The sequence below is a fragment of the Erpetoichthys calabaricus genome, chromosome 14, assembly GCF_900747795.2.
Source record: "Erpetoichthys calabaricus chromosome 14, fErpCal1.3, whole genome shotgun sequence".
In the NCBI taxonomy this organism is placed as follows: domain Eukaryota; kingdom Metazoa; phylum Chordata; class Cladistia; order Polypteriformes; family Polypteridae; genus Erpetoichthys; species Erpetoichthys calabaricus.
Genome location: NC_041407.2, coordinates 99,780,484 through 99,803,542, shown reverse-complemented (window position 1 = coordinate 99,803,542; position 23,059 = coordinate 99,780,484). Strand labels below are relative to the sequence as shown.

The window sequence follows — 23,059 nt, the reverse complement described above, 5'->3', positions numbered from 1 at the left end:
GGGTTCTGAATGGTAACCGACATGCGACCCTAGATCCATCCATCCATCATCCAACCCGCTATTATCCTAACTACACGGTCACGGGAGTCTGCTGGAGCCAATCACAGCCAACACAGGGTGCAAGGCAGGAAACAAACCCTGGGCAAGGCGCCAGCCCACCGCAGGGCACACACTAGGGCCAATTTAGAATTGCCAAACCACCTAACCTGCATGTCTTTGTACTGTGGGAGGAAACCCACGCAGACACGGGGAGAACATGCAAACTCCACGCAGGGAGGACCCGGGATGCAAACCCGGGTCTCCTAACTGCAAAGCAGCAGCGCTACTCACTGCGCCACCCGACCCTAGAGTTATTTATTTAACAAGAGAATTATCCACACATATATCCATTTACTAATCCACTTTTGCATTTTACGGGCATGGAAAGCTAGTGTCTATCCCAGCAGGAGGAAGCCAACACTGGATGTGGCACCAGTCCACTGCAGCGCATGTACATGCATGCACATACAACCGATTTAAAGTCAACGTAACCGTCACATCTTTGTGGCACAGGAGGAAAATAAGAATACTGGCGCAAAAGACAAACATGGTCTGCAATGTCAAAAAAAAATGCAGACATTGTATCTCCTTTTAAAGACTGATCTCAGTTTGCCATTCTAATATGTGTGTTACCCTTGTCCAGCACGTATCACACAGCACACTTTAGGAAACACTTCCTTGACAGACAAGCTTGGATAACCTGAACATTCCAGTAAACTCTCCAAAAACGAGAAAAAGTATGTGTTTAGATTACAAAAAGAAGCCACTGACCTCCTGATGACATTGAGTTTATTCAGAAACTCATAGACCCGTGAGTGGTAATAATAACACTTGGCTGCCACCAAATCAAGGGCCCGGCGGTTCTGTGAGCTGATTTTCTGAAGGAGATCATCAGACACCTTCTGAGCCTGCAAATGGGAGACCAATAAATAAATAAAATGACGAAAAAATCAAAAACAGTCAAAAGGAAATAAGCATAAAAAACACAATCAACATTTGAGTTTAAGAAGCACAGAAACGCTTGATAAGGGGTGAAGGACCTCTGATGGCTCCCACTTTTATATGCTTTGGTGACCTCAACCCCCATTTATGTGACTGGCGCATAGATGCATGCATGCATGCATGCATGCATGGATGGATGGATGGATGGATATGAAAGTCACTATATAATAGATAGATAGATAGATAGATAGATAGATAGATAGATAGATAGATAGATAGAGTGGTGTGAAAAACTATTTGCCCCCTTCCTGATTTCTTATTCTTTTGCATGTTTGTCACACAAAATGTTTCTGATCATCAAACACATTTAACCATTAGTCAAATATAACACAAGTAAACACAAAATGCAGTTTGTAAATGGTGGTTTTTATTATTTAGGGAGAAAAAAAAATCCAAACCTACATGGCCCTGTGTGAAAAAGTAATTGCCCCCTGAACCTAATAACTGGTTGGGCCACCCTTAGCAGCAATAACTGCAATCAAGCGTTTGCGATAACTTGCAATGAGTCTTTTACAGCGCTCTGGAGGAATTTTGGCCCACTCATCTTTGCAAAATTGTTGTAATTCAGCTTTATTTGAGGGTTTTCTAGCATGAACCGCCTTTTTAAGGTCATGCCATAGCATCTCAATTGGATTCAGGTCAGGACTTTGACTAGGCTACTCCAAAGTCTTCATTTTGTTTTTCTTCAGCCATTCAGAGGTGGATTTGCTGGTGTGTTTTGGGTCATTTTCCTGTTGCAGCACCCAAGATCGCTTCAGCTTGAGTTGACGAACAGATGGCCGGACATTCTCCTTCAGGATTTTTTGGTCGACAGTAGAATTCATGGTTCCATCTATCACAGCAAGCCTTCCAGGTCCTGAAGCAGCAAAACAACCCCAGACCATCACACTACCACCACCATATTTTACTGTTGGTATGATGTTCTTTTTCTGAAATGCTGTGTTCCTTTTACGCCAGATGTAACGGGACATTTGCCTTCCAAAAAGTTTAACTTTTGACTCATCAGTCCACAAGGTATTTTCCCCAAAGTCTTGGCAATCATTGAGATGTTTCTTAGCAAAATTGAGACGAGCCCTAATGTTCTTTTTGCTTAACAGTGGTTTGCGTCTTGGAAATCTGCCATGCAGGCTGTTTTTGCCCAGTCTCTTTCTTATGGTGGAGTCGTGAACACTGACCTTAATTGAGGCAAGTGAGGCCTGCAGTTCTTTAGACGTTGTCCTGGGGTCTTTTGTGACCTCTCGGATGAGTCGTCTCTGCGCTCTTGGGGTAATTTTGGTCGGCCGGCCACTCCTTTGAAGGTTCACCACTGTTCCATGTTTTTGCCATTTGTGGATAATGGCTCTCACTGTGGTTCGCTGGAGTCCCAGAGCTTTAGAAATGGCTTTATAACCTTTACCAGACTGATAGATCTCAATTACTTCTGTTCTCATTTGTTCCTGAATTTCTTTGGATCTTGGCATGATGTCTAGCTTTTGAGGTGCTTTTGGTCTACTTCTCTGTATCAGGCAGCTCCTATTTAAGTGATTTCTTGATTGAAACAGGTGTGGCAGTAATCAGGCCTGGGGGTGGCTACGGAAATTGAACTCAGGTGTGATACACCACAGTTAGGTTATTTTTTAACAAGGGGGCAATTACTTTTTCACACAGGGCCATGTAGGTTTGGATTTTTTTTCTCCCTAAATAATAAACACCATCATTTAAAAACTGCATTTTGTGTTTACTTGTGTTATATTTGACTAATGGTTAAATGTGTTTGATGATCAGAAACATTTTGTGTGACAAACATGCAAAAGAATAAGAAATCAGGAAGGGGGCAAATAGTTTTTCACACCACTGTAGATAGATAGATAGATAGATAGATAGATAGATAGATAGATAGATAGATAGATAGATAGATAGATAGATGTGAAAGGCACTATATGATAGATAGATAGATAGATAGATAGATAGATAGATAGATAGATAGATAGATAGATAGATAGATAGATAGATAGATAGATAGATAGATAGATACTTTATTAATCCCAATGGGAAATTCACAATTAATGTTGCATGGCAATGCTAGGATGGAGTCCTGTGTTGGGCGCGTCCACACTGAACATTTTAGGAGTGCCAAGTTCAGACTCCAGTAGAGTGCATTTCAAGTTCAGTCCCAGGGTCCTCCATACCCGTTTCATTATTAGTGAATCGTTTTCCCGTTAATTGATGCAATTGTTTAATTAGCTGGTCTTTTATTTTATTCTCTTACTCTCCGTTTCAAAAACTGCACTAGTGTGAGATTTACATTTATAATAAAGAAATATTAGTACTGTATTCTGTTCACAAGATGGGGAAGAAGGGAGTTGATAGGAGGGTCAGAGCGGTGTCTGCAGTTATGCGGACGCTGAACCGGCCACCCATGGTGAACTCTGAGCTAAGCTGAACGGCAAAGCTCTCAGTCTAGTGGTCCACCTGCATTCCTTCCCTCAGGTATGGTTTGGGTAGCGACTGAAAGTACTAGCTCGTGGACACAAGTGCTGGAAATGAATGTCCTTCACATGGGGTCTGTGATCAGACTCAGGAGTTAGTTAGGATGAGAAGACAGCCGTTCAGGAGGAGCTCAAAGCAGAGCTGTTGCTGCTCCCCATCGAAAGCAGCCAGTTATGGTGGTTCGGGCATCCGACCGGGACACCTCCTGGAATCGTCCCTGTAAGGGTGTTTCAGGCATGTCCAACCAGAGGAAGACCTCAGGGCAGACACAGGACACGCTGGAGAGATTAAATCTCCAGTCTGGCCTGGGAATGCCTTGGTATCCCCCTGGAGGAGTTAAAGGAGATGTCTTAGCATTTTTGCTTACACTGAGACCCTACAACCCTGAACAAATAAAAAGGTAGAACATGGAAGGGTGCATCACCTCTCTTTTGTGATTTTCTTATTGCTTTCTGCTCCCTTAACGGTATCCTAATAACAACAAATCAACGACTAACAGCACTGAAAGGCTCCCTCAGCGTCAGCCCCATTAACACACTTGGTACTAAAGAACAGCACGAAGAGCTGGTGTTGTATTGCCGTTTTTCTGTACTATCTCCATCCTTGTTTTGGGGGGGGGGGGTAGTACCTTAGAAAAATAAATGAGGCTGTTTTGTTGTTTAGACATTGTTTTGTTGGCAGTTCTCACTCTCTCATTTTTATACAGCTCACTGATGTTCCTCCAGGCCTTTAGTACTCTGTAGCATTCCCCATTACAACAACCAGAAAAGTGGAAGAAAAATCTCAATGATGAATATCTTAAAAATAAAGAAGCAAAAATGTTGGCCACACTGCAATAGAAATTTTAGAAAACTCAGAAATGTAATTTCTGTATGAACACCGAAACATAGAAACAGGGAAATTACAGCTTGCTTAGCTGTAATATTTTACAGCCATGCAGACACAGTTGCAAGTGTCTGCTTTTAAAATGAAGAAGAACAAGAAGAAGAAGAAGAAGACCCCATACGCCAATCTCAATGGAAACTGGAAATTATGGGATTTTTCAGGCACACACCATATATGACAGTTAGGAATCTGCTGGAGCTCATATCTATAACTTTATCATCCTCCATTATAAGTTACAGAAACAGAACAGAACATTTGGGCAGCACTGGGATCGGCTAGGCAGTTAAATAGACAGTTTATCAAAACTAAAATAATAAAAAAAATGCACATTTCACCCAGTATTACCTCTGGGTAGCGCTTATTGTTTGTGAGGTAGACCACAAGGAGTAGCTGAAGGTAGGCTTCCACCTCAGGGAGAAGAGGGATGGTGGCAGCTTTTCCAGTCCGTGGCCGGAACTGGACGTCACCTTCTGTGTCCATCGGCTGATGAAAAGGAAAAAAAAAAATTGTTACTGGTATCCTCCGGTGTCGGCAGGTACTTTCCTTATGTTACAGTATCTTCAATGGAACCATAAGATAACACTCGCGACGCATCATGCAGAAGGCAAGAACCAGTCCTGGATGGGCTGCCAGTCCATCAGAGTCTCGACTCAGAGTAGCACAAATACAAATGTAAAAACAAGCACACTCATCTGGCTTGCACCAGTGTTGTTCAATGGTTACCAAAGTTTGTGTTTCCTCCTTCAATGTTAAACTTATTGGCCAATTTTACTGTGTGCTCAGCTGGCATCTTCTCTTATGCTGCATGTCGACCGGACCACCCAAACGCCCATCTATCCACACAAGGCCACCTCAGTATAGTTACTTTCAAGGTAAGAAACGCTTTAATGCTAACAAGCACGTAGTGCTCAGTGAGTGCCAAGCAGAGGTGGAACCTGGGGGCATCAGATTACATGGGCATCACTGAAGCACAAGATTAACTAAACTGCTTCAAATGTATCAATAAACGAACCAGGTATTGAATGTGACAACTGCAGCAAGATGGCAACCACTTCATGGGCTTCCACAGGTTTAAACCGCAACAACCTATCACACGTGAAAAGTAAGATTAAAAAAAAAACAAAAAAAAAAAAAACAACAACTCAAACGATACCCACCACACCGCCCCCCATCATCTTCATTTGGAGTATTGAAGATGACCATCAGAAACAAACGACAAATAAACCTGTAAAAGGTTCCAAGTAACCTTGTGTAAAACTTTACCTCTTCTAAAAAGTTCAGCAAAAACTCCTTGGTGGGCGCGTTTGAAGTGAAGAAGCCGCTGATGGCTTTGTGCAGGACGTTGGGGTTCAGTCGCCGGCTGGTCGAGGGCAAAGCTCTGAGGGCGCGCAGCACAAAGCGGGGCTCCTTCCCAGACACAGCTTTTTCGATTTGCTTCACGTGTTCCTTGATGTCTGCACAGAAAAGAAAGAGGCTGAGTGATGTCCGTCTGTGACATGAATCAATCCCTGCCCGATCGCCCATCCGCTAATGGGAATAAATGGTGCGCCTAAGGCAGGGGTTGTATTCCTGACAGTCAAAAGTTTCACCGGACCACTTTATCTTTGGGTCATATTTATGAACTAGCTGGTCTGTTTAGAGCTTTAAGGTAAGTGCAGTGAAGTTTACCATAAACTTCGTATGATTGCAGTTGCCAGATGGACAGAGACAGGCTTATGTTATTAAAAGGACTGTTCCCTCAGATTTTGTTGCATCATTGACATTGCTGCTCTGTTTCTTTCTTTTCAGTTGGCGTCACAACACTTTGGTTTTGAAGATCCTCATACCAAAATATGAAAAAATAAAGCAGTGAATGTCCAATGTCTCTAATGGTGCAAACGACACAGGATAAAGTGGCTGCAATTCTCGCCTACAAGAAGTGGCCCACCATTTATGGAGTAGAGGGCACTGGATCATGTGATCTGCACCGATATTCTGGAGAACGGCAAAACGACCCCTCGTTAGCTTCTTTAAAAGGTGAGCAGTACAAGCCAAGAGGTTCCATTACCTCATCAGAATACCAATCAGTGAAACCTGTTGCCCCCTAGCACCGAGTGTGCCCACTCCAGCCCAGAGCGTAGCTTGTCTTCACACATATACCTGATCTAAAATGTCTGGGACTAGAAGTATTTAAGATATTTTCGGATTTTGGAATATTTGCATAAACATAATGACATATGTATATGGGGACATCTTTGATCAAGTAGGGAAATGCAGCCAAACCAGCTAAATGACGTACTGTGTGTGTATAATAGTCCACGTCACTAAGTCGTTATTATAACGTGGGTTGACATACTGCTTTTTTTTTTTTATATCACCTTTACTAATGAGTTGGGATAGCCCATAAAACATGCAGGCAGATTGGCATTTTTTCTTTTAACACGTGTATCATCCTTTCCAAAGTTTGGGAACTTGGCACCAAATCCATAAGCCTGATGACTGACGGCCTGCCTCACACAACCAGCCATGAGGAAATGACAAGTAAAGAGTCACTCCATCTTCTCCGTTGGCTCTGAGCCCCTTTACATCTTAACTCTCCATGAACCTTCATCCCAGACAATCAGGGGGTCTTTTGGTGTCAGTATTACAAACCGTCGAGTTACCCGATGTGGATGTTTCCTTTTGCCCATTAGAACTTTATTTCATAAGATATTAAAGCCTTGGATCTCCAAGTGCGTGTGGATGGACTTCTTTCTCTTCTTTCCTTGTTAGAATATTGATTCTGAATGTGAGCACACATTATGCCTAAGTATTTTTCCCTAATACATTGATTTGGTTTATAACATTTCCTGCTTGCATTTGTGATTGTGCTCTCTCCTGAACTCTTTCTGTTCATACTTCACTTTTAATTCTTCTTGTTTGTTGCATAAAGTGCCATGATGGACTGACTGAAAGAGCACAAAGCTGCCATTTTCAGCGTTACAGACTAACCGGTTACTTCTCTGTGTAACGTCGCCAAACACTCGGCCTCAACATCTTGAGTATGCATGCACCCTAAGCTGAAAGTTTGGTCTGTGTCATGCCAATCTGACACAAAGATAGGCAGGAAAAGCAATGAAGTGAGTTAAACACCAATTTGATATGCTGCTACACACTGGGACATCAATGAAGTGTCTGGCTGATCTTCAGCCTTAAGAATCCCCTTCAGTCTTTTAACAGAGCAGGTTTAGTCGGCCGCCTCGTGAATGTTTTCTTATGCCCTACTCTATTAAAAGCACTGGTTCTTTAATAGCAGTTTATGGTTCTTTACTTCGTTGTCCGGTTCCTTATAGAACCATTGCTTGACCAAGCAGCATTTTATTCTGAGACGGGTAATTTGCATATGAAGTTGGTTCTTTGTGCTTTGAAAAACATCCTCACATGTGGAAAAAAACTGAACTCTCTTAAAATCATGAGCCACTGGGATTTCACATACAGTATCTCTTACCTTCAATTCAAGGTATTCACTGCATGAAGCCTGTTACAAATCTACATAAATTAAAGTTCTTTCTAGAACCCTCATGTTGACGATTCTTACGGGAACCAAACAAGGTTCACCTATGGCATCGCTCTGAAGAATTTCACTTTGGTTATTCAGAGGTATTATATCAATAAACTAACATTGACTTATAAGTAAACTGTAAACAAATAGCGCACTGCCTCGTTCACAAACGCGCTTTCTTGTGTAACTCGTGTTATATTTTATATAGTGCAATTTTTCCCCAAAGACGAGCAGGTAAAGCTGGAGCAGAACTACGAAGTTTCATTTCAGGGTCACGTTGGACGCAAACAATAATCAAACCTCAAACCCACAATCTGTGCCTGCTCTGTTTTTTAGAAGCAGCCTTTCTTATTTATGAAGCAGACGGCCGTGTGATCGAAGCGCGCTCCTCCTGGCGCTAATAAACTTCATTTTATTTAGCGCTTTTCCTACTGCCCCTCAAATGAAATGTACCCTAAAGTTAAGCTCGGCTCCATCATGCAAGTAGCCCTGAAATTGCAATCAAGTCTGCGCAGTTTCCCCTCTGTTCCAATCAATATAGCGCCTCTCATAGTCGGCAACATCTGAAAGCGCTTTGCAAACTTCTCCACATTGTTACAACAACCGAGCGGCCCCTATAACACATCGGCGGATTCTGAGGTACAAATAACAGCCGATCAGCTCCGTTTATTAGCAGATCATGCACCTACAAGGATAGGGCGCATTTGTCAGTTTTAACGGTTTATTTGCTGTTTTTTAAGCAGTCGGGTTGTACTGACAGGTGACACAGCTGCGAGTTCGACGGCAACATACTTCGCCCCACCTTCCTTCTCCCTTTTATCTGCACCCCGACTTCCCACAGACCGCCTACCTTCAAGGGTCAGGGCGTCGATCTCCTTATGAGGCTTCCCGGCTGCGGCCGCCTCTTCCTCCGGCATCTCTTCATCCTGCGGCTCGGGGCCCGGTTCTGGCTGCTTCTCCACCTTCGAGTCCCGGGGTTTCTCCCGCCGCTTGGCCGCAGTCTCCTTCATAATGCTTTGCTCTGTGTGATACGATGACTTCCACGGACTCGGACTCCGTTTAACTTGTCACGGGCTAAACCTGCGCTGCTATTTCTCTACTCCGGTCGGCTTGTTCTTTCAGTAGAATGACTGGCAAGTATGGACGGACCGCGGAGGCCTCTGGGTAACTAGGGATAGCTAGCCGAGCACTGAGCACGGAAAGCAGACCAGCTAGTCGTTGTCAGAGCTGCACTGTCAAATTGAGGTCGCTAGGGGTCAGTGTGCGCTCAGCTGGGTCGTGGCTTAAAACTCTGGACGCAGCGCCTTCAGAAAGCCTCCAGACGCCTTCACTTCTTCCATATTTTATCTAGCTGCCTGGAGCCAGGGGCGGCTCTAGGCTCGTGGCGGCACAGGGCAAAGAAAGAAAGAATCGGTGGCCCCTTCGCCTGCCAATATCAATATGGTATCTTATGCACGGTATCGTATTAACTTGTAAGACGACTCGCCCACTTGCACTAGCTTCGCTTCTATATGCGCGAGTCAGTAACTTGAAAAACAAGTGGCGGCCCATGATATTCTCATTACGGCAGAACGTTATAATACTACATATAGCTTACTGCTCCGACTCTAGCGACATTAGTAAATGCAGCGTACTAATTAACAAGAAACGATGTTTTTCGGCCACATTGCCGTCAGCTGTGTCGTTATGTTCTCTTTTTGTTTTATATTCAATATATATTGGCGTGGCGGCACAGTTTGCACATGCCTAAGGCCGCCCCTGCCTGAGCTGTGGGTTGGAAGCATTGCACCCACCACACGACGAAAACCACCTTAGGATTCCAGATCAAGACCCGAGTGCAGTTGTGCAACGGGTGACACCTCAGCACCACTCTGGTTTCAATGGAATGGAGCAGTGTGCGGTTTTTCTACAGTGACTGGAATGCCAATCCCACTAATATCATTTAAATTCATTTTTCCGATCATCAAGAAATGCTTAATACCCCGGAATGACGAAATGAGAATAGAAGTTTAGAAATTCTTGCAAATTAATTAAAATAGCAGAAAAATGAAATATCCAATTGATACAAGTATTCAGAGCCTTTGCTTTGGCTCAGGTGTCTCCCTTCTATCAATCATTTCAGATGGTTGAAGTCCACCTTTGGTCAGTTCAACAGTTTGGACTGATTAGGCTTTGAGGTTGAAGGAATTCCCAGCAAACCCCCCAAAAAAGGTTCCTCTCTTCTGTCTGCAGGATTTCAGAGTGCCTGCGAAAAATCTGTGCCCGTTTAGCTAAAAGGGCATTTGTCAAGTCAGATACTGATGTTGAATGAGAGGACATGGCTCACAATTGATGTTCCAAAGGTGTTCAGTAAGGGTTGAAGTCAGGACTCTGTGCAGTTCTTCCATGGCTTTATGGATCTGGTTTTGTGCACAGGGGCACAATCATAATGGGACATAAAGGGAACTTCCCAAACTGCTACCACGAAATTGGAAGAGCACAATTATCTAAACTGTCTTTGTATGCTTTAGCATTAACAGTAGAACCAAGTGACCAAGGCCAAACCCTGCCATTATCCCTCCTTAAGTATGCATTATGCAGTCCAGGGGCCTCATGCATAACGCAGCGCGTAGAATTCACACTAAAACATGGTCTAAGGACAAAAGCGGAAATGTGCGTAGGCACAAAAAAATCCAGATGTAAAAATTTGTGTGTTCGCCAACTTCCACGTTCTTCTACTCCATAAATCCCGGTCAGCGTGAAAAGTAACACACGCGCCTGTTGTCCCGCCCCGTCTCCTCCCAGAATTACACCTCTTTGAATATGCAAATCAATATAAATAGCCCTTAAGCTCAGTGTTCTGTGAAAAGACAATGGCAAAAGCACGGGGGAAAATAGAAGAATTTCAGTGAATACCAAGTGGAGGCAAGGAAAAACGTACTATTTGTTGGTTTAAACAGTGGTATAAACAACAAAAGGGAGTCGATCGAGTGACATAGTGTCGGAGAAATTCGAAAATTCAAGTTCACAAAGTCGCACAGTGCCCGAAATAAAAAAGAAGTTGTCAGATATTGTAACGGTTGTCACATATTGTTTTTTTTTTGTGTGTTTTTAACTGTTTCTGCCGCTTGCCCTTTAGAGATGATGTCCAATGCAATTAATGTCTGTGGGATATCTCTTTAAGGGGAGTAGGGGTCCAAACAATGCCTGGGGGTCCTTGCCAAAATGAACTGTGGTGTGACATAAGAGGAAGAACCCTCTTTAAAAGGCGAGGAGGCGCGTATTGAAAAGGAGGTTGAGGAGGGAGTTTGAAAGAGTTTAAAGAAAGAGGAGAGGAGCGTGAAGAAAGTCGGTTTAAGGAAGGACCTGGGAAAGTGACTTGGTAAAGAAGTTAATGGTAAAAACTCGTAAGGCTCCATTGTAATACCGGTTGGACTCAACGAAAAGGAGCTCTGGCTAATCGAAAAGGATCTTGGAGTGCACGGCTTTACCTTACATTTGTGCTGCGGGCGGCGGCCATGGAAGGACGCTAACGCCGAGACACCCGGGTGAGACGGATTTCAGATTTTAACAAGGAATCGTTCACCAGGCCGGTGAGATTGCTTCTTTTTACCTATTAATACAGTGTACGAGTCAGCGAAGTTTAACTGACTGGATTGCTGGATTTGTCACAGACTTCCCAGGCCGGGTGGATTAAGACTTTATCAAATATAATATAAAAGGGACTGGGGAACACATGGGGATTGTGTAAGCGGGTGTCTAATTTATATTTGTATATATGTGTATATATGTGTATTTAGTCGGTTATGTTCTGTGAATACATTGGGGGTATTGATAAGTAGGTTATATTTCCGTTTCTCTTTCTGGGTTTTTTTTCTCGTTTTCTTGCTTTCTTTCTTGCTTTCTTTCTGTATATTATAGAAGGGTAAAAGGGGTGGCCTATTACTTAGGATTTAGTTGAATAAGGATTAATTTAAAGAGTGTTTTATGATTTATTTGACTTATAATATATATTCTTTTGTTTTTTAAATACTTGTTGGGGTGATTATTTTCTTTTTTGTATAAATTCATAAAAACAACTCCATCTGGGGACATCAAATAGGTGCTAAGGTTCTGTCGAGTTCCATACCTAATATAATTATTTTTTCCTAAGAATAGGAGTTTTTTGTGTGTGGCGGGCTCCTTATCCATAGTAAGAGGAACGCGCTACAATATCAAAGTCACCATGAAAAGGAGAGTCATAGCCCACCATCCGAGTGTCATATGAAAGCTTATTAAGGCACAGAGAAAAGAAAAAAAAATAGGGACACGGTGAGAAAAAAGCTCGAAATGTCAACTTCAATCGATTATCCAACCCGCCATATCCTAACTACAGGGCCATGGGGGTCCGCTGGAGCCAATCCCAGCCAACACAGGGCACAAGGAAGGAAACAAACCCCAGGCAGGGCGCCAGCCCACCGCAGGGCGAGCACACAGTTTAGAATTGCCAATACACCTAACCTGTTTGTCTTTGGACTGTTTGAGGAAACCCACGCAGACAACATGCAAACTCCACGCAGGGAGGATCCGGGAAGCGAACCCAGGTCTCCTTTACTGCGATGCAGCAGCGCTACCATTGTACCACCATGCCACCCGAAATGTCAACTTTAATCTCGAAATTTCCATGTTAATCACATACTTTGTTTTGTCATTAAAGTAGAACATCATAAACTTCATCTTTAAATCGTTTAATTTACTAGTTTCTCAAATACCATTGTAACTAAAGTAGCACGTTAAATGCTTTGTTTTGTATGTGTTCTTCTATTGATTACTCCTAAATGTAATATTGTTTATTGTATCCATAAGCTGCTGCTGGAGAATGTGAATTTCCCATTGGGATTAATAAAGTATCTATCTATCTATCTATCTATCTATCTATCTATCTATCTATCTATCTATCTATCTATCTATCTATCTATCTGCTCTATGTGTGTGAATCACTACGTGCTTCTTAAATGGGCTTTCTCTTCCGCCGACAGGACACAGAATCCATTACATTCGTGATATTACAGCTCACATTGACCAAATCTATAAACTCCACCCAGCACTGGACTTGAACCCTGGATGCTGAATCCATGAGGTGTGTGGAGACTGGCTCGGACACAGACAGGCAGACACGTTCATGTCACCCAACACACGTTTATTTTCACTATTTACATTGTCCATATTGTGCTCACAAACCCCAAAGTCCTGGCCACACAACAATGCCTTCTTTCTCTTCAGGCCGCCTCCTTGCCGTCCTCCCGACATCATCTTCCTTCCTCCCGACTCTTGTCCTTGACTGGAGGGAGGCGGCCCCTTTTATCCACACCCGGATGTGCTCCAGGTGCTCCCCGGCAATCTTCCACAGACACACCCCAGTGTGGCGGAAGTGTCGGCTGTGTACCCGGAAGCACTCCGGGTGTCCCCTCTTCTCTTCGCCCCAGCACTTCCTGGTGTGGCGGAAGCACTGGGGTCCAGGGTCCCCAAGGCATCAGGGCACCCCCTGGCGGTGGCCACAGGCCCCTACAGGGTAGAGCTTCCAAGCTCTGTACCCGTGGCCTCCAATACAACCAGGAAGGATGCCCCCTCGTGTCCTGGAGGAGGCACAAGCCCTCCTCCACTCCTCCTGGGCGTCCCGGCCGGGCATGGATGCCCGCCGGGCACCACAGGTGGCAGCAGTGTCCATTGTGCCACATTCAGACTGGTGCTACAAGTGGCATTAACAAAGGTGCTTAGAGCAAACTGTTCAGTGGCACCCTGCCATCTTTGAGTGGATTTGAGTCAGCAAGTCAGCAGGCAGTGCGATGGATGGAGCGGCCGCCTGTCGTTTGTAAAGCTCCTTGTGTTCCCCATAAAAGAGGTCTGCTGCTCCCAGGTGGGCCACTATGAGATTTCCACTTTTTAAATTTATTGCGATTCTGATGGGCCTTATTGTCACGTGTGACGCAGTAATGAGCCAAACCGCAGTTTGTTTGATAAAGCAATCTTCAGAGAAAATAAAGGGGTGGGGGAGGGGTCAATATGAAGTTGCTATAGTAACAGCCTCGTCTTCTTTTTTTATTTCCATTTACTGTCATGCAGCATTGAACCCAGAGGATGAAGTAAGAGATGTAAGCTGATCGTGTTGCGAGCATTATTAATTCTTCAATGAACGGCGGGCTCCGGCTTTCACGCGCATGTCACACAATCGATATGCGAGTATGCGAGCGTACAGTGAAAGGCGTTGTGACCAAGGAGAGATGATCTTCTAATTAAAGGCTCATCGTCATGTGAATACAACAGAAGAATCAAACTGGCGTGGTGGACACCATGGGAACATAGGAGTGGAAAGCTAAAGCCATCCATTTTTATGTAGGCCCACTGTTGCCATCATTTAGGGGGCACTCTGCTGCTACAGCTGTTGTAATCAGGATATCAGCAATTGAAAAATTCAATGTCAAACGTGAAACTCCCAAAATCACGTTTAAAACTCAGATATTAACATTTTGAATTTTGATATAAAACAGAGAAAGGTTAGCAATAGTTAATCACAGTAGGTAGCGCTGCTGCCTCGCAGTTGGGAGACCTGGGGACCTGGGTTCGCTTCCCGGGTCCTCCCTGCGTGTTCTCCCCGTGTCTGCGTGGGTTTCCTCCGGGCGCTCCGGTTTCCTCCCACAGTCCAAAGACATGCAGGTTAGGTGGATTGGCGATTCTAAATTGGCCCTAGTGTGTGCTTGGTGTTTGTGTGTGTGTGTCCTGCGGTGGGTTGGCACCCTGCCTGGGATTGGTTCCTGCCTTGTGCCCTGTGCTGGCTGGGATTGGCTCCAGCAGACCCCCGTGACCCTGTGTTCGGATTCAGTGGGTTGGAAAATGGATGGATAGTTAATCAGACCAGACAGCCAATTCATGTTTTAGCACCACAGGTGAATCCTGTTGGGGGTTTAGGGATCACTAGCATGGTGAAAATGGGTGTGATGCCTCCAGAAGAGCCACAAAGGAGGCCAAGACCTTCACTAGCCTGTCCAGAATAGGCAAAAGCCAGCCAGTCTCCAAATACAACCTGCAGGCTTCACCCTAAACAGGCCCCAAAAATGGGAGTTGGCTCTAAATGCTCAAAATACCCAATAGTCCCAAAATTCAGCTCAATCGGGTTGAACAGTTTCTGTCAAGTTTAAAAATGTCTGCATGGTGTAACATTTTCAGAGAGTGTTTGTTAAACGATAAGCCTGGTCATTTTTCAAGTCGAAGTTATTTCTTCACAAACATGATGTGTCTGCATTTGCCACTCAAAATTGTGCTCTAAAGTTAAGCATTTTGTATAAATTAAAAAAAAAAACAAAACATCTTACCCACACTGGCATTTACAATGGAGGCTATGGGGCATGAAGCACCACCCTAAGATAAAAGTCTATAAACTTACCAATGACACAGCAAAACTTTCGATATATACAAACATGTCTTCCACATTTCCAACACATGTTTCTGATGACAGAAGGGATCTGGAAATCATCGTTTTATAGCATATTCCTGGCACTATTTTTCCTGAGGTAAGAATATGTTTTCTGTTTGCTTCCGTGAGTTCTTACATAAATATAGAAGTAAATCAACACAACACCAAGCACGTGACACGAACAGTTTAGTGGGATTTGGTCTGTCAAAAAAGATGCCACGCCCTCGGGGGGGGGGGGGTGAAAGGTTGTTGGGGGAAAACAGAAACGCTGAGGTGGCGCACACAGCTGGTCTTCTTTCAAAATGGCTCAGTCCCACAATATTGTTTTTGTTCGAAAATATCCTATATACACTATTTTAGAATGTGTGTGTAATTGCAAGAAGCCAATACTCAACAACTGTCTTGGACATATACGTTTTTAATCTTTTATTTTCAAGTGGTGTCCCCTGCCCCATAGCCTCCTTTGTAAAGTGATATATTTTCTTAAATTTATAGAAAACACTTCTTTTTGGAAAACATTTTTGCATGGTAAATGCATATATATCATATACTTTGACTTGAAAAATACAGAATATAGCCTTTAACTGCTTTTGAAAGTTGGAGAATTTTTAATTTTCGGGTTATTTCATTAAGAGTTACCATATTTTTGTTTATGGTAATAAACAATAATAAACGATTTTTGTAATAATGAATCATTGATGAATGTATTAGCAGGCTACATAACATACGCATTTTAAAAATACATTTTACAATATCGTGTAAAGTGCCCAAAGAGGCTTCAGGTGGCTCTGACAGTTTCACCGACTCCAACACCCGTTATCTAAAAGCGTTGTCGATTCCTGCCCTCTTTTTAATTATGATTCTGGAGGGTCTGTAGCAGATTGTATGTTCAGATCTCTTAAATATAAAAATTTTTGCTTGAAGTAGCTGATGGAGCTAAAATGGCTAACATAATCAATTTGCCCGTGCGCGCGCACCCACGCTCAACGTGCAGACTTACGCTTCGCAGATTGTATCGCTCGCTCCCGGACGTTTGGTAATACAAGTGCACAAGAAGTCTTGCCAACAATCACGCTACTGAAAAAATGTGTCACTCGCTTTCAATATAACCCTACGCGCGCTTTGCAAAATGTATCGCCGGCGTCCAAGTGTGCAACGTGCAACTGCAAAACGTTTCAGAATATAACTTGCGCTTCCGGAACTTGTCGTGCTCGCTCCCGGCTTTTTGAAAGTAGCACTGTGAGAAAACTTTAGCAAACAACACGTTCGTACAAAGCGTCTGCAAGATGTATCGCTTGCACTCAAAAAGTGCGCGTGCAAACCGCATCGCCCGCGCGCTCGCGCTCAAAAGGTGACGTGAACAATGCGTGATGCTCGCGCACGGACTTTAGGCAACGCACTAGATGAGGAATCAACTTCTCAACCGCACGCTGTTTCAACGGCCCGTGCATTGGGTGTCTTTTTGCCGACAAGTGCGAACGCTATTAATTGAAATAATGTGCTTAAAGGTAAAAACAAAAAAGTAAACGAATCAGTAAGTGAGGCCGCACAGAATATTTCTTTCCGGTGGAGAACTTCGCTCATGTTTTTTTTTTGATATTTTAAATATTTGTGTAAAGCGCAATTCTCAACGAATTTCCTTGACAATTGTACCTCATTGATGAAGTGAACTAAACTGATCATGTGGGAGCAGACAGACAGACAAAGACAAAGAAGACAGGCTGTTCGCATTTTACACTGATTTCATATTACACGACTTCCGTGCAGACAGGGTGTCAAACTTGACGAATGCCGTTGCTGATCTCGTTGTTTGTGGATGTCAGGGGGTGACAAATTGCACGACTTTACAACACAGTTGCATATTTCCAAAGCCAGCATGCCCATGTACTGAGGAAAACGAGAGCTGATTTTGAGAGTAAACCTGCAGGAGAAGCGGCAAAAGGCCAAAACAAAAGAAAATGAAATAAACCGTTGCGACCGTAAACCAGACGTGAGGCAAAATAAAAAAATAATGTCAATAATTTGTAACCAGTTAATACAAGAAAAGAAAGCACATGATATCTAAATGAATGTAAGGAGTTTGATTCTAACTAAAGGCTAACCTTTTATTACAGTTGTTGATCAAGTCAAGGTCACAACCCATAACCCCCCCCCCCCCCCCCGACCCTGCCCCTAGAAACGAGGGTCGTGACCCCGACAACAGTATGCAAATAGCAGGCCTTGAAGCCTCTGTTTACAGCCTAAATCATGACAGCCCATTTATCTGATAGCCAATGTGCAGGTGGTCAACAAACGCTTTCCAGGTATGGTGGGTTCAGCTGAAATCTGTCCTTTTTTCCTTTTTCCATTTTATTGTGGTGCATAAAACACAAGACATCAGACGGGCAAGCCAGATGTCTGTTTTTCATGTCATAAACACCTGCATTCCTTATTCCTTATGGCTGCTTTTTCTATGCAGTGTACTTCGAGCTGTGCACTCATTAGCTCTCAACTTTCGCGTATGCGAAGAGCCCACCCTACAACTTAAGACATAATCAAACCTGTAGAGGCTGGACTGAGTGACGGGGAATGTCAGACTACATGATTGTCAGTTGTGGGGCACCCTCTGACTCTCCAAGATTATGTAAATGAAGTCTATGGCTAAAAGTCTCTGTGAAAGTCGTGTAATGTGACATGGCCATTATGCCAATGCAGCTCAGATCATACAGATATCTGCTTCTTCTTTCTTTGTTTCTAAATTTTGTAGGATATATATGGAGGGGTAGTCAGACAGGACAGTAATAGGCTTATGTAACAAAGTGTCTTCGTCTTCGTCACAAAAGACTTACCTACAGTATATGGTGTTCATCTTGAAAGGCACTATAAATGCCACTGGTTTTCTTCATGAGTCTGAGCAATCACGTGTGCCCCTTCACATGCCAGTACTCACAGAACAGATACAAATAGGAGTGGACTGTTACTTATAAAGGACCTTGATGTGGTATTCAGTGTGAAAGGTGCTACATAAAGTAACATATAAAAGATTTACTTCTCAACACTAAATCCCAGTTTGGCCATGAGTGTGTCATATTCTCACACTCAGTCCACACTATTGTAGTAGTAGTGTCAGGTGTGCAAAATTCAGTGAAATTCTTACTTGCACATGTGAGCAACAATTGACACATTGCCACTCTCCGGCGCCATGGCAAACAATCCATCCATCCATCCATCCAGTATCCAACCCGCTATATCCTAACTACAGGGTCACGGGGGTCTGCTGGAGCCAATCCCAGCCAACACAGGGCGCAAGGCAGGAAACAAACCCCGGGCAGGGCGCCAGCCCACCACAGGGCGCACACACACACCCACACACCAAGCACACACTAGGGGCAATGTAGAATCGCCAATGCACCTAACCTGCATGTCTTTGGACTGCGGGAGGAAACCCACGCAGACAACATGCAAACTCCACGCAGGGAGGACCCGGGAAGTGAACCCGGGTCTCCTAACTGTGAGGCAGCAGCGCCACCCACTGCGCCACCGTGCCATGGCAAACAAGTGCATGTTAAAGTGAAGAACTTCATTTTATTTCACAGAACTCACCAATCAGCTAACTCGATGGACTCTTTAATCCTGTTTCCATGCCGCTGAGCCACCTCAGTTGCTTGTTCTCCCAGGGTGGACGTTTGAAGTCAATCGTGGTGTACTGCTGAAGCACCTTCGCTTTTTGAAAGGTGTTATATAGAGTAAAGTTTGATGTCTTCCTTGCGTATGTAACAGCTCATAAGAAGCTGTGTGGAGCTGCCATGAGCGTTCACCACTTGTAAGAGTTAAGGTGGGTTGCCATACATATTGGGTGAAAAGTGGGGCCAGGACTTGGTATGATGCCTCTTTGATGCTGCCCAGCCAACATAAAGTACTTTTTGACAATGGGCTGCACCACTTACTTCCAAGGTTAGATGATGTTGTAGTGAGGCTTCATTTCTCTGGTCCATCAGATCCAAAAGGAGAAGCAGAAGGCAGTGAGCATTGAAACATGAGGTCCTCCAACAGGAGAGGGCAACATGCCAGTGTACAGCTCGATCCTCCAGGTGGGTTTCTGGCCAAGGTCTTTCCAAACGAGCCGTGTCACCTAATCCACTTGGTGGCTTCAAGTTACCATTGAGGGTAACCCACACCGAGTTTGCCGGCTCTCTCATTCTCTAATGTAACACAAGCCTACACCACCCTCCAGATTAGTCAGGGGTCCGCACTTTAATGCTACAAAGTGCTGGATGAAGTTACCTGCTTCATTCGTCTGCCTTGAACCCTCGGTGTCTCACATTTTTCATCACATTAGTATCCGTATGAACAGCATAACGATACCACGTGAAAGTGGCTTTCTTGTTTTACTGCCACCACACAGTGTAAGTGGTTAGCCAGCTGGCATGGGATTGCCAGTGATGAAGGTGCCAATTGGTTAACACAGGGCAGGGGGAATGCCCAACAGGGAGAGAGAGACACCCCTTTTTTACATACCAGTGTGGAGTCAATATACATCACAGCTGTGAGGGTTACTACGAAACTGAGACCTCCTAAAGGTGCCAGAGAGTGAGAGGGGGGAGAGACCACTGGCAGGACATCATTGATGAGTCCTTCAGATTGGCAGAGTAGGTATCAGACCTGAATTGGGGGGCATCCTACTGCTCTGACTGGCTGTTTTGGATATGTGACAAAATGGGACTCCAGGGTGCAGAGACTCTAAAGGCCACGAGAGGGTGCTGTAGCCTTGTAGTCTGCTGAAGGTCTCCGACCAAGGAAGTGAAGGCGCTTTAAAGGCTGCCATTACCAGAACTTTCAGGGGCAGGAGGAAGGAAATGGCGGAGAGACAGTGAGGAGAGGAGTGCTTCGGGGGTTCATAGGGGGGCACCCAACCTGACGGACATGGTTAGGACAATCCAGTAAGTCTGTAGTACTAGGGCGTTGTACCGTGTTAGCCAATATGAATGTAGAGAAAAGCCAAGCAAGATGACACCTTTTATTGGCTAACTAAACTGGCACCCTGCCCGGGGTTTGTTTCCTGCCTTGCGCCCTGTGTTGGCTGGGATTGGCTCCAGCAGACCCCCGTGACCCTGTAGATAGGATACAGTGGGTTGGATAATGAGTGGATGGATACAAAGATTACAATATGCAAGCTTTCGAGGCAACTCAGGCCCCTTCTTCAGGCGAGATGTAATCAATTGATCACATTGATGATTCCATCTCGCCTGAAGAAGGGGCCTGAGTTGCCTCGAAAGCTTGCATATTGTAATCTTTTTAATTAGCCAATAAAAGGTGTCATTTTGTTTGGCTTTTCTCTGCAATCCAGTAAGAAAGTCCCGGATCAGCCTTTCCAGGCTGTCATGGTTTCCCTTAACTCCCTTGTTTCTGTGTTTTCCCTATAATCATCCCTCCCACAAAGATCTCCCTGTAATCATCCCTCCCTTGCTACACTAAAGATTTCAAATTCTGGCAGCCTTTTGTGGGGACACAAACCCACCTGTTACAACAGTCTTCTGGAAATATTCCTGAAGGTGAGGGGTGGTGCAGCAGAGACCCTCGTGGGTTTATTGTTTCCATGCCGGTCCTTGTCACCTGTGTCACTTAAGACAAATGAGGGATCAAACAGGTGGAGCAGGTGATGAGAGGAGCCCTGCTGTATCTCCAGTCCTCTCCTCCATCCATTTATCATTTCAATAACTCACTTATTCGGGGTCACCTACCCCAGGCCAGTGGCGTAGCATAGTGGGGACGGCAGGGGCGGCCCGCCCCGGGCAGCACTTTTAGGGGGCGGCAAAATTTCACAATAAATAATAATAATATCTTGTAAAAATTTGAACCATACCTAAATAAGGGGGCGGCGGAATTTTCCTCCGCCCCGTTGGCTGACACCCATGCTACGCTACTGCCCCAGGCTGAAGACTAAGGGTCCAACTGAGGGATCTGTTGGAGGGGAAAGGATTTCTCCATTGTTCTGCTTAATGAAGTGTTTTGTAAAGTGTGCATCCATGAAATCTCTAAATCTGTTAATCCAGGCAGCTTCAGGGGGCATAGCCAGGAGGGGGGTGCCAGCCCACCACAGGTCAGACTCTCTCACAGCTACACTGACCCAATTTAGAGCTGTTAATTAACCTAAGACAGCCCACATGAACACGGGGAGAACATGCAGAGAACATACAAGCTGCACACAGACGGTGAATGGGCTGGGATTTGAATCCAGTCCCCTGGATTTAGGTGGCAGTTGATTCACGGCTGCCCTCCAATGTGGCACAAATAGCTTAGATATGCAAGTGGGTCAGCTGGAAGAGTGTGATAAAAAGAAAGTGAGCTGGCGTGACTGAGACCGTGTCCTCAGCCGGCCATGAAGCTGGTGAAGCTTGGCGTCCTCTTGGAAGTGCAGCCCTGTGTGACTGGAATTCTCTTTACTGGCCTCACCTTCTTTTTATTTTACAGAAGCTCTTTAAATAAATAAATATATAAATAGTAAGTAAATTAAATACACACACACTGGAATTACTACACAGCATGAAGATTCAAAAGGAAGAAAAGCTCTGATTTGGCTGTCACAGTCACAGTGAGGTGCTTTACAGGGGTATTGCTGTTGGCATAAAGGACCCCCCAGTCTCGTTTCTTGATGCACTTCAGCTGAATGATTTGTTGGCTGAAAATCCCCCGTGTTGGTGTGTCACAGAGACAGGATGTGCAGCATTGTTCATAATGGCACTCGGTTTTGACTTCATTCTCACTTTTGCTAACACCTCCAGGGGGTCCAGAGTGCATCCTATAAGTGAGCCTGCCCTTTTAATTAGCCTGTTGATTTGGCGGGCCTCTCTTGAAGTGATGTTACCAGCCCAGCACACCACACTGGCCATCACAGAGTTCAAGAAGATGTGAAGGATGCTCACTTCCCACATTAAATGAACACACTCTCTGAAAAAGAGCCTCTGCTGCCCATTCTTATTGAGCTCTCTCTCCTGTGTTACGAGAACAGTCCAACCTGTCATTAATATGGACCCCCAAGTGCTTGCAGGAATGGACCACCCACCGGACATAGAGGCTCTTTGGTTGCGACGAAAGTCAATAAGCAATTCCTTTGTGTCTCCTAACATGTCACCTGCATTATTCAGTGGTTCTCAAACTGTGGGGCGGGCCCCCCAAGGGGGGCGCAAAGTAACAAAAAGGGGGGAGCGAAGATGTGAAAATAAGAAAACAAGAATCGAAAATATGAAAAATACATCTACTGAAACCAAAACAAATTAACTTAAACTATATTCTCCATCCATCCATCCATTTTCCAACCCGCTGAATCCAAACACAGGGTCACGGGGGTCTGCTGGAGCCAATCCCAGCCAACACAGGGCACAAGGCAGGGAACCAATCCCGGGCAGGGTGCCAACCCACCGCAGGACACACACAAACACACACTAGGGCCAATTTAGAATCGCCAATCCACCTAACCTGCATGTCTTTGGACTGTGGGAGGAAACCCACGCAGACACGGGGAGAACATGCAAACTCCACGCAGGGAGGACCCAGGAAGCGAACCCAGGTCTCCTAACTGTGAGGCAGCAGCGCCACCCACTGCGTAAACTACATTCTGATACTAGAAAAATAAATATAGAGTTAGATAAATGTCGATAAAAGTTAAGTAGGTATAATAAAATATGCATCTATGATATATCATTAATTAAAAAAGAACAAATTGGTATTAGTGGGAT

At 44.5% G+C, this 23,059-nt stretch overlaps 2 protein-coding genes across 2 annotated transcripts in view; both read right to left on the bottom strand.

The window, feature by feature from the left end:
• The window catches only part of nkiras2 (NFKB inhibitor interacting Ras-like 2), a 292,782-nt gene extending 283,750 nt beyond the window's left edge, over positions 1-9,032 (bottom strand). Inside the window, exon 1 of the mRNA XM_051918852.1 lies at positions 9,022-9,032. The gene's annotated coding sequence lies outside the window, so the exon portion shown is untranslated. The remainder of the gene's footprint in view (positions 1-9,021) is intronic.
• Positions 1-9,083, bottom strand: part of psmd3 (proteasome 26S subunit, non-ATPase 3) — a 34,926-nt gene extending 25,843 nt beyond the window's left edge. The window contains exons 1-4 of the mRNA XM_028818824.2: positions 8,766-9,083; positions 5,659-5,849; positions 4,741-4,878; positions 811-947 (exon numbers count right to left, since the gene is read on the bottom strand). Coding sequence (XP_028674657.1) covers positions 811-947; positions 4,741-4,878; positions 5,659-5,849; positions 8,766-8,925 — 626 coding nt within the window. The 5' untranslated portion in view covers positions 8,926-9,083. The remainder of the gene's footprint in view (positions 1-810; positions 948-4,740; positions 4,879-5,658; positions 5,850-8,765) is intronic.
• Between the last annotated feature and the right edge of the window lie 13,976 nt (positions 9,084-23,059).